Source organism: Actinia tenebrosa, unplaced genomic scaffold (assembly GCF_029948245.1).
Source record: "Actinia tenebrosa isolate PJP-AT-01 unplaced genomic scaffold, QUT_ActTen_1.0 PGA_scaffold0__85_contigs__length_37466705, whole genome shotgun sequence".
In the NCBI taxonomy this organism is placed as follows: domain Eukaryota; kingdom Metazoa; phylum Cnidaria; class Anthozoa; order Actiniaria; family Actiniidae; genus Actinia; species Actinia tenebrosa.
The window spans coordinates 2,402,510-2,414,833 of record NW_028292569.1 but is presented as its reverse complement, the minus strand read 5'-3'; the positions used below and the strand labels follow the sequence as shown (position 1 = coordinate 2,414,833).

Sequence of the window (12,324 nt, the reverse complement as noted above, 5' to 3'; positions counted from 1 at the left end):
GCAGGGAGACTCTAGTAGGTTACTGGTCATATTTTATGGGTAATCCAAATGTATTTTAGCACTATTTTGTGGCTGAATATAGTTAAAGTATATATATATTAGCTCATTATATCTTCTTATTCAAAGGTCTTATCGGTGTTGGTGTCATAGCTGCGATACTTGTAGTTTCGCTGGTTCTTAATGTGCTGCAGTTTCTATACATATGGAAAAGGATTAAACCCAATGGTATGTGTAAACACCATGATTAATAGTGACAGAACATCCATATATAAACTAACACAACGACATAAATGCTTTAACTGAACTCATGACTTATGGCTTAATTATTTCTTAGTCAAAAACGGAAGAAACACAAGTGAGGAAACGTAAGTATTTCTTTTTTCCTTATTTCGAATTCCTAGGTTTTCTATTCCCAGACAATTAATATCATATCATTTGACTATGTTTTCTTGCTGCTACAATCCCCAATTCCAATAATTTTCCTTTTTTTAACAATACGTCACCGTTATAACGTTTTATTTTTTATATTTTTTTAATCTCATATTATTGAAGGACAACTAATCAGCAAGAAGTGGATGATGAAACATACGAAGTAGGTAGATGTTCATGCAACTAAATCCCCTTTTACAGGAACATACTGGATTTTTGTTATTTAGCATTCTATAAATGGGTGTGGGTATGTTTTTATTTTCGAATTCATCATGATAATGTTTCGTTCTTTTTGTTACGTTTGTTTGAAAAGCAGGCTTTCATTATTTGTCCATGCTGAGTCTTTTAAATAAAATGTTGATATGATGGGCTAGAAAATAATTACATTCAAAACTTAGTCACTTACAATACAAGAACAATAATCATATTTACTTTTTAAAGTTATAGTTTGCTGCTGATACACGGTAATCGATCACTAAATATTGACATCAAAGCACTAAAGAAACAAAAGTCAATGGTGATAATGTAACTTCCTGACATTTAGGTATCAATGACTTTTTTTTCGATTTAATTTTCTTTAATTTTGCAATTATATTATTTTTTTAGAACGAAATCGAATTAAGTACCACATCATTGTCCCCTATGAAATCGGGATCTAGTCCAACATTAAGTTCGGCCCCTGAACACGATGAAAACGGAAGAAACACAAGTGAGGAAACGTAAGTATTTCTTTTTTCCTTATTTCGAATTCGTAGGTTTTCTATTTCCATACAATTAATATCATATCATTTGACTATTATATTATCTCATATTATTGAAGGACAACTAATCAGCAAGAAGTGGATGATGAAACATACGAAGTAGGTAGATGTTCATGCAACTATAAATCCCCTTTTACAGGAACATACTGGATTTTTGTTATTTAGCATTCTATAAATGGGTGTGTGTATGTTTTTATTTTCGAATTCATCATGATAATGTTCTTTTTTCGTTCTTTTTGTTACGTTTGTTTGAAAAGCATTATATTTGGCCATGCTGAGTCTTTTAAATAAAATGTCGATATGATGGGCTAGAAAATAATTACATTCAAAACTTAGTCACTTACAATACAAAGACAATAATTATATTAATTTTATAAGTTATAGTTTGCTACTGATACAAGATAATTGATCACTAAAAGAAACAAAAGTCAATGTTGTAAATTGCAACTTTCCGAAATTTTGGTCTTTTCTTTTCTTTTTCCAATTTCTTTTCTTTTCTTTTCTTTTCTTTTCTTTTCTTTTCTTTTCTTTTCTTTTCTTTTCTTTTCTTTTCTTTTCGTTTCTTTCATTTAATTTTTTCTTTTAATTTCATTATTTGTCCATGCTGAGTCTCTTAAATAAAATGTTGATATGATGGGCTAGAAAATAATTACATTCAAAACTTAGTCACTTACAATACAAGAACAATAATCATATTTACTTTTTAAAGTTATAGTTTGCTGCTGATACACGGTAATCGATCACTAAATATTGACATCAAAGCACTAAAGAAACAAAAGTCAATGGTGATAATGTAACTTCCTGACATTTAGGTATCAATGACTTTTTTTTCGATTTAATTTTCTTTAATTTTGCAATTATATTATTTTTTTAGAACGAAATCGAATTAAGTACCACATCATTGTCCCCTATGAAATCGGGATCTAGTCCAACATTAAGTTCGGCCCCTGAACACGATTCTGTCGAATTGCAACAACCACATGGGGATCAAGATCCTGTCAAGTCCATTGTCAATGAGATACCCTGTACGTCTAATGAACCAAGTCATTACCAGGAACTGTTGCCTATTAACACTTCACAGGACCACACAATACCAGTGTACGAACCTCTTCGTATAGGAGTCCCGCGTGATGATAACGACAGCACAATGCCAGTGTACGAACCTCTTCGTACAGGAGTTCCGCGTAATGATGATGACAGCACAATACCAATGTACGAACCTCTTCGTACAGGAGTCCCGCTTGATGATAATGAGACGAACATGTACCAACCGCTTAGATTGATAAACCAAGGTTCAGATTGCCAGACCCTGCATGCTAAGGGGAATGACTCAATTGCATAAAACTATAACTTTTTATATCTTTTTTTTTTTTTTGAGTTTGAGTTTCTAGGGCAAAATGTTTTTCAGATAAGTTTGCCTTGGCCCTCGCTTCCATGAACCCCAAAAAATATAATTAAAATGCAGAGGGTTATCGTCTCTTCATGGAACATACGTTATGTTTTATTTTCACTTCTCCACGTAAGACGTAGGTGACTCTGTCCTATCACCTGACCAACCATTGCTCGTTTAGGGGATATTATGCAGAATAGGATACATAAACTGCTTTTTTAATCACACATAATCAAATCCCCTAAATAAGCAAAGATAGTTCAGGTGTTAAGGCAGATCCTTATACCTCTTACCAGAAAGAATGGAAATACAACATAACGTTTTAAGTACAGATGATAACCGTTGGCCCATTTTACTGCAATTTGTATGGTTTCGTGAGCAATTGAGGATCAAGGTTACGTGACCGCCTCTTCATCCTAAAAACTTAGGATCATAAAGTTATGTGTACATGCCAAATTTGGTAAGGATTGAGTAAAAAACGACAACATAAAATAAAACGATTTTTAGCCTTCGACCCATGCCTTGAGTACTACACCTTTTGCTGTTCATTTACTCGAAAAAGACATTCATTTTTGCCAATTGTAAAATCAATAAGGTTAATAAACATTCTATAACATCAAGAATAACTTCATCAACGCGACGGAACATTTAATTGCGCAATTTGCATGTGTATTAACGTTCAATAAAATCGAAGAACAAGCAATAGTATCATTTGACAATCAAGGACGACAAGTGGACATTTAAACACACGCAATTGACAATCTTTGACACCAAGCGAAAATTAAAAACATCATCTGACAACCACAAGTTAAAAAAAACATTCAATAAGACAATTAGCATAGAGAGACACAATCAATTGCTTCAAGAGACAATCTTTCATTGAAAAGGAACAATGAATAACTTGAAAAAAACAATCATTAGTGAATTCACGACCAGTTGTAAAAAAAAACACACAAAATGGACAATAAGTAAGAATAAAGTACAAATATTGTCATTTAAATTTGATATTGCTCAATCTTTTCCTGAAGCAGCTATAAAAGGAGGAATATCTTTGAACGTAACGCTGTCCGCGAAATGCACGAGTCAAAGAATGCCACCCAGAAACCGAATGGTTCTGGAACAACGCGAAAGGATTGTTCATGCCCTTGAAGATGTCCATGAAGATTGTTTGATAGCTGCTGCAACTATAGGAGTAAACAGATCTACTGCAAGGAGCATAGTTTCACGCTACGTCCGAGAAGGAAAGATAGATGAAAGACCTGCGAGGTGGCGCCAATCATGCACGAGTAGGTGATGCCATGCGGGACTGGCTGGATGACATTATCAATGAAAATTGCCTTCTGACAATTGCCGAAATGAATCGAGAATTGAGACAACGCCTTCCACACAAACCGGTAATTCACGACCGTTACCGTAGCGAGAACTCTCGAAGGAATGCTTTATCGAGTGAAATTGGCAAAGACCTCTGCCGTCTGATGTAAACCGCTCTGATGTCCAGCAAAAACGAGCAAAATATTGAACCTGGATCATGGGTCATTCTGTAGTAAATCATACTGTATTTATAGACGAGTGTGGCTGCAATATTTGGACAACAAGAAGTCAAGGGAGAGCTTTAAGAGGAGCAAGGGCCTATCATCAAGTATGTGGTCAGAGAGGGAGATTGTGACTGTGGCATTGGCATTGGCAATTTCACCCCCTAACGTTATGAAATTAGTTAAGCAAGGTCTACAGACAAGGCCTGTTTTGATCTTTTCCCAGATGAATCAAAATATTTTCCCGGAAGAAATATACAGTTTCATGATACGTAGTTTTACACAGAGCCCTACTGAAAAGCATTTTTAAAAGATGTAGGCCATCTGTTTAAAGATTGTAATTATTATTATTATTATTATTATTATTATTATTATTATTATTATTATTGTTATTATTATCATTATTATTATTATTATTATTATCATTATTATCATTATTATTATTATTATTATTATTATTGTAGTTCTATACCTGTAAAATAGCCTTTTACGCATTAAAAATAAAGATTCTTTAAGGAAACTAGTTTCGTCTTTATCGATAAAGACGAAACAAATTTCCTTACAGAATCTTGATTTTTAATGCGCAAAAGATTATTTGAAGGTTAAATAGAACCTCGTCTCATGAAATTAACTAAATCTTTTGAAATCCAAGCAAAAAACTATATATCAGAACTTACATATACAAGAACATGCGTAATAGGTAAATTACGAACCTTGTATGAAACGAATGAAAAAGAGTGCCAATGGACCTTTCAAAACTGGCAAGTCGCGTAAAATATGAGCCAGCTTACATATACATATGCTTACTTACATATACAGTCGCGTTACCGATGTTCAACACAGCGCAAATACAATTAGGTCAACCTTCGATGAACCACAAATAATTATTCATTTGACATTGAGCAAATACTGTCGTTCACTCATCACTAATTCCATGATCTTCATCCATATAGTACAGTGACGACTCATTCATAGATGACTTTTATCAAAAATCAAAACATTTCGCTCGCAACAGTTATTATAATCTGGATTTTGCATTTAATTCCTCGTGCGGGTAAGTTGATTATTTGTCTTCTTCTTCTTCAAGACAATGGTAAAAACGAGTTGTATGTTCGATCGCGTGATCATCTTTTATTAACTATAACAGATATATAAGGTATTCAATTACAACAATAAAACTGACTCACAGATTTATTATTCAAAGCACTTGATGCTTTAATCTTAAACTTGGCAGAAATACGAGTTAGATTATGCAATGTAAATGCAAAACATGAACAATAATGCTCATCGAGGTGAAGCGAAGTTTTTAACATCACAATTCTATTATAAACCTATTAAAGATAAAATGAATAAAATATAGGATAGGATAGATAGGCTATTCCAAAATCCAAAAATATTTGCAGTTATTTGTGCGGTTTCTTCTCTTATATATATAATCATCCTCCTATAATTCTCTTGAAAGCCTCCCTCATTCGTGTTTGGTTGTAGTCAGATGATTTCATAATGATCTCTATTTTTGACTGAAATAGGTGCACACAATGATCAGTATACTTTTATTAAGAAAATATTTTTTCGTTATCAAAAAATGAATCTTCAAAAAAATTAAAAGAACCGTTACAATTTCCTTCCTTTTACATGGTTCAGAAGCTGCAGTACGTTTCACTCGTCATCCTCCAAATGTGCTGTACGTACAAATAGGACAATCTGCCAGGTTCGTGTGGGATTACAACGTTGACAACAGGAACGTAGAGTTCGGTCTGAATTCACCAGAATGGGGGTTTTATGATTCTCAGAACAGACGATCAGTTATTGGTAGTGAAAATGGTACAAATGGATGGCAATGGGCTATCGATTACAGCCAATGTCCTACCAGGTTATTAAACCCTACTGTTCGAGTCAGTAAAGAGTCCACTGCTACTCTGGTCATCTCTAATGCCACTACTGCTGATAATGGTGTATATGCATGTACTTTGGTGTTGTCAGCAGGATCACCTATAGTTAGTAAAGTACAACTTCTCGTTACAGGTATGTTACAGGATTTAATTACATTTAGTTACATTTTCTAAGGTTTAGTCAGGTAATCTGTAAAGGTTTTTTTGCTAACGACATTTCACTGATTTGATATAGTTCCCCCAGGTCCTGTTACCATAACGATAGACGATGTAAAAGTATCATCCATAATTGTCAGATGGACCAGACCTGCTTATAACGGTGGAAGTCCTGTCACTGGTTACAAGGTTGAAGTCAGTACCATACCACCAGTGATCACAGTGAATACTCATACTGTTATAACAGGACTGAAAGCAAATACACAATACACGGTCAAAGTGTATGCTCGTAACGTTGCTGGGTATGGCAAAGAATCATTGAAGGTCGTCTCTACCAAGAAACGAGGTAATTTGTTTTAAATTGTGATATATGCACAAGTTTTACTATGTTTTTCTTAAAATAAGTTTCTCAAACGAATAAAGAATATGAGTCAACCGATTTAATAATAATAGTATAACGTTTAATAAGCATTTAATTAAATATCTCAATACATTTACAATAATTAAATACTGAGTAATATTATCAACTATATACTATTTACAATGTGACAGATAGAAAGGCAATCAGTATAAATAAACAATGTATATGCAAAAACTAGTCGTAGACCTGTTTGAAAAAGGTAGGTCTTCAGAGCAGATTTAAAGGATTCTAAAGTTAAGAAATGTTTTAAGGATTCTGGCAGTTTATTCCACAGAAATGGTGCACTGTAAGAGAACGCACGCTGACCGTATGTTTCATTTATTCTCACCTCTCTGCCTTACATTTTACCTTGATTTAAACTAATTCTTGGTCTTTCCAACAAACGAGAGACTAAGATTAAGAACTGTCATATCAATAGAGTTTACAAACCTTTGTTCCATTACATGTTCTTATCTAGGCAAACCAGGTGTTCCTCGATTAACATTAAGCATCAAACATACCGCAGAATTATTTGTCAGATTGACATGGACAAAACCAGACGACAATGGAGGAGAAATCATAAAGTATACCATCTACATTAAAGAGGAAGATGACTTTAAATGGACAAAAGTAATTTATATAATTGATTCAACAGCTCTGGAGTATATATTTACAAAAGGTATTGAATACGGAAAGAGCTATACGTTTCTAGTAACTGCATGGAATAAATACGGAGAAAGTATTAACGATGATGTGATGGCGAAGACAATATCCATACCTCTGACTAAACCAACATCTGACACGAACACAAGTGGTACGTGGAAATAATCGTAGTTTAACTTAATTTAATCGTAACTTAAAAGCCATTGTCTTACAAACTTGTGCTACCCCGTTCATTGATCGAGCTTCACTACATAATTGAATGGCTTCGTTATAATGGGCTTCACTAACAGAATTTTGTTTTGTTTATTGGTAATATAGGTAACACTAAAACCAGGTACGAAGACACAAGTGGAAAACACTCAAAATGTAAGCAGTAATATATAAAATATTGCAGATTCTAAAGTGGATAGCACTCTTAATGTTACAATTGTGCAAAGAACGCACCCAAAATGCCAATATTATATTATGCAGAACGTAAACATGTTTAAATACGATTGCTTAGCCACTACAATTTGTGGAAAAAGCTTTTTAACTGAAACTTTGCGCAAAACTTATGTCTCTGATATATATTAGAAGATAAATAAGACCAAATAAGTTACTTTTTTACATTCGGCATCTCATTTGATATCTTGCATCTCATTTGATATATGTATAAATGTGTACTACAACCTTTTTGCAATCAAGTGTATATATATATATATAGATAGATAGATAGATATATGTTGCAATATGCATAAACTTCGACCCTTTTAATACAAATTACACAAGCATATCAAAAGTATATAATAAATGATGGGATATTTCGGCTGTCAATATAAAATCTTAAGGATATATGTATATATTTGTTCAATATATCTTTTTATTCAAAGTTCTTATCGGTGTTGGTGTCGTAGCTCCGGTACTTGTTGTTTTGCTGGTTTTTAAAGTACTACAGTTTCTATACACATGGAAAAGGATCAGTGCCAATGGTATGTGTAAACGCTACGATTTGCACCTAATTGAAAAAACGTAGTTGGGTTCGAGAAGGTCATATCATCGAAGCTAAGACCGAAAAGGATTTTGGGTACTCCGAAATGTGTATTGTATTTGCATATAGACATGTAAAAATGCACAGTAGAGCAAAGTCGGTCGACCTAGATTAACAACATACCAAAGCCATGATGCATAAAATGTGCACAGGAAGAGAAAACTGCAATACGCATGAAATTAGCATAATTGTTTGTCTTCCCATGCTCCCCTTCGGTCTTAGCTTTGATGATATAACCATTTTTTGAACCCGACAACGTTTTATCAATTAGGTGTATACAAATTTAAGACTAGTGGTACATGTAAAAACTTTGATTTACGACAAACTAAAATATATGACTTTTATTTGAAACCCCACTTACCTCCAGCTACTTTCCTAATTGTTACAGCACATCGATATATAAACTAATACATATTAATGACATAACTGCTTTTACTCAATGGCTTAATTATTTCTTAGTGGAAAACGGAAGAAACCGAAAAGAGGAAACGTAAGTATTTTTTTCGCCTTATTTCGAATTCGTAGGTTTTCTATTTCCTGACAAATAATATCATATCATTCGACTAGATTTCCTCGCTGCTACAATTCCCAATTCTTTAACAACACGTTACCGTTATCACGTTTTATTCATTTATATATATATATATCATATTATTGAAGGACAACTAATCAGCAAGAAGTGGTTGATCAATCATACGAAGTAGGTGGATATCCATGCAACTAAAAAAAATTACAGGAATATACCAGATTTTTGTTCTTTAGCATTCTATAAATGGCTCTGGGTATGTTTTTATTTTCGAATTCATCATATGTCCTTCTTTTCGTCACGTTTGTTTGAAAAGCATTATATTTGGCCATGCTGAGTCTAATAAAATATGATGATATGTTGATATGATGGCCTAGAAATTAATTACATTCAAAACTTACTCACTTACGAATACAAAAACAATAATCATATTAATTTTATAAGTTATAGTTTGCTACTGATACACGATAATTGATCACTAAATATTGGCTAAATCACTAAAGAAACAAAAGTCAATGGTGTAAATGCAACTTCCTGAAATTTAGGTATCAATAACTTTTTTTCTTTCTTTAATTATCTTTAATTTTGCAACTATACTGGGTTTTTTTTTAGAACGAAATCGAATTAAGTAACACGTCATTGTCCGCTATGAAATCGGGATTAAGTCCAACATCAAGTTCGGCCCTTGAACACGATGAAAACGGAAGAAACACAAGTGAGGAAACGTAAGTATTTTTCCTTATTTCGAATTTGTAGGTTTTCTATTTCCAAACAATTAATATGATATCTTTTCACTAAGTTTTCTTGCTTCTACAATTTCCAACTCCAATAATTTTGCTTTTAAACAATACGTTACCATTATTACGTTTTATTTATTTTTTTCTCTCATATTATTGAAGGACAACTAATCAGCAAGAATTGGATGATCAATCATACGAAGTAGGTAGATGTTCGTGCAAGTAAAAAAATATGTTTTCTTTCGTTTCGTTTCGTTTCGTTTTGTTAAAATGACTTTTTTTTTCCTTTCTTTAACATTGGAAAAAATTGTCCATACATTTGGAATATTTGCTCTTTTCGGTGTTTTTCCTCTCTTTCCAAAGCAAAAGGTTGTTCTTAAAAGTAAGGTTATATAGCACAAGTAAACTGCGTGACAAAACATCCTAAATGACCCGTAAATCTTCTGTTCTTTCGCTAACTAGTAGTTACCGTGTTTTCGAGGCTACGAAACCTAAGAAACCATAAGAGACGAATGTATAGGCCAACATATAGTATGATCCTTATAAAATCAGCAAAAATACGGTTCTAAATTTCAACAAATTCCTATAAATTATATACCAAAATGTTGAGAAAAGCCCGGGAATTTCAAATCCACTTCTGTTTTTTTTGAAAGGTTCTGTTTTATTTCAAGGAGGGACGATTTTCTAGCTTGACCCCGGTTATGTCATGCATTTTCTCTTGTAAAATACATCAAACAGCGTACGTTCAACTAAAAAGTACGGTGGTTTTTTTCAATAGAAATCAACCTAAACCATATAATCGGTTCGTGAATATTTGAATTAACTGAATCCATTTCTGTTTTTTTGCCTAGATAGTCATTATTTTGAGAAAAGATCCAAAAACCGTGTTATTGAGACATAATTTGTATGGGCTCACATAAGGGGGAGTAAGCTTGAAATCGTATGTAGCTGACCAAATGTTAACAGATTTTTTCTGATGTTTCTTTCATTTTGCAATGGAATTATTTTCTAGAACGAAATCGAATTAAGTAACACATCATTGTCCCCTATGAAATCGGGATTTAGTCCAACATTAAATTCGGCGCCTGAACAAGATGAAAACGGAAGAAACACAAATGAGGAAACGTAAGTATTTCTTCCTTATTTCGAATTTGTAGGTTTTATATTTCCAGACAATCAATAACATATCATTTCACTAAGTTTTCTTGCTGCTACAATTCCCAATTCCAATAATTTTCATTTTTTTTAACAATGCGTTATCGTTATCACGTTTTATTTTTGTTATTTTTTATCTCATATTATTGAAGGACAACTAATCAGCAAGAAGTGGATGATGAAACATGCGAAGAGGTAGATGTTCATGCAACTAAAAAAAATGTATATGAACATATCGGGATTTTTGTTAGTTAGCATTCTATAAATGGTTGTGGGTATGTTTTTTTTTCGAATTTATCATAATGTTCTTTTCGTCACGTTTATTTGAAAAGCATTATATTTGGGCATGCTGAGTCTCTTGAATAAAATGTTGATATGATGGGATAGAAAATAATTACATTCAAAACTTAATCACTTACAATACGAAAACAATCATTATATTTACTGTATAAGTTATATTTTGCTTATACTGATACACGATAATAAATTAATCACTGAATATTGACATCAAAGCACTAAAGAAACAAAAGTCAATGGTGTCAATGCAACTTCCTGAAATTTAAGCATTAATGACTTTTTTTCGATTTAATTTTCTCTAATTTGCAATTATTTTGTTTTTTAGAACGAAATCGAATTAAGTAACACATCATCCTTCGCAATGAAATCGGGATCTAGTCCAACATTAAGTTCGGCCCCTGAACACGATTCTGTCGAATTGCAACAACCACATGGAAATCAAGATCCTGTTAAGTCCATTGTCAATGAGATACCCTGCACGTCTAGTGAAGCAAGTCATTACCAGGAACTGTTGCCTATTAACACTTCACAGGACCACACAATACCAGTGTACGAACCTCTTCGTATAGGAGTCCCGCGTAATGGTAATGACAGCACAATATCAGTATACGAACCTCTTCGTACGGGAGTCCTGCGTAATGATAATGACAGCACAATACCAGTGTACGAACCTCTTCGTGCAGGAGTCCCGCGTAATGATAATGACAGCACAATACCAGTGTACGAACCTCTTCGTACAGGAGTCCCGCGTGATGATAATGACAGCACAATACCAGTGTACGAACCTCTTCGTACGGGAGTCCTGCGTAATGATAATGACAGCACAATACCAGTGTACGAACCTCTTTTTAAAGGAGTTTCGCGTGATGATATTGACAGCACAATACCAGTGTACGAACCTCCTCGTACAGGAGTCCCGCGTGATGATAATGAGACGAACATGTACCAACCGCTGGGATTGATAAACCAAGGTTCAGATTACCAGGCCCTGCATGCTAATGGGAATGACTCAATTGTATAAAACTATAACTTTTCATATTCACCATTTTCCATACATCGGTTCACTGGTCAAACACAAAGCATTCAGTCGAGGTTGCAAGGTTCAAATTTGAATAATTCTTTGAAACAAGGGCGCCAGGACAGACGGATTGGGTTTTAAATATGTGTGATTGTTTCAGTTATTCGTAGATTTCTAATTGAATTGATGTATGTTTGTTTCTAAATGGATACTAAATAATGTTCACTTATCTTTAAAAGTAAACGTCCTTTCCAATCAACGGTCTTTCTGGTTTGAATCAGCCGTACGATATGAATATATTTATCACGTCCACCAACGGTCTTTCTGGTTTGAATCAGCTG

The 12,324-nt window shown here is 33.5% G+C and overlaps 2 protein-coding genes and 1 pseudogene across 2 annotated transcripts; all 3 read left to right on the top strand.

Moving 5' to 3' along the window:
* Positions 1-2,529: 2,529 nt before the first annotated feature.
* LOC148913216 (uncharacterized) lies at positions 2,530-4,365 on the top strand (annotated as a pseudogene).
* Positions 4,366-4,798: 433 nt separating this feature from the next.
* Positions 4,799-8,978, top strand: LOC148913215 (cell adhesion molecule DSCAM-like). The gene is made up of 8 exons (XM_089025716.1): positions 4,799-5,166; positions 5,757-6,137; positions 6,240-6,506; positions 7,039-7,374; positions 7,542-7,589; positions 8,093-8,191; positions 8,710-8,740; positions 8,911-8,978. The coding sequence occupies exons 1-8, from the start codon at positions 5,088-5,090 to the stop codon at positions 8,972-8,974; spliced, it is 1,305 nt and encodes a 434-aa protein (XP_088881842.1). The 5' UTR covers positions 4,799-5,087; the 3' UTR covers positions 8,975-8,978.
* A 422-nt stretch (positions 8,979-9,400) lies between these two features.
* LOC148913214 (uncharacterized) lies at positions 9,401-12,061 on the top strand. Its single transcript, XM_089025727.1, has 5 exons — positions 9,401-9,501; positions 9,676-9,715; positions 10,526-10,638; positions 10,821-10,863; positions 11,291-12,061. Exons 1-5 carry the CDS (start codon positions 9,425-9,427, stop codon positions 11,984-11,986), a joined length of 969 nt encoding a protein of 322 aa, XP_088881853.1. The 5' UTR covers positions 9,401-9,424; the 3' UTR covers positions 11,987-12,061.
* Positions 12,062-12,324: the final 263 nt, after the last annotated feature.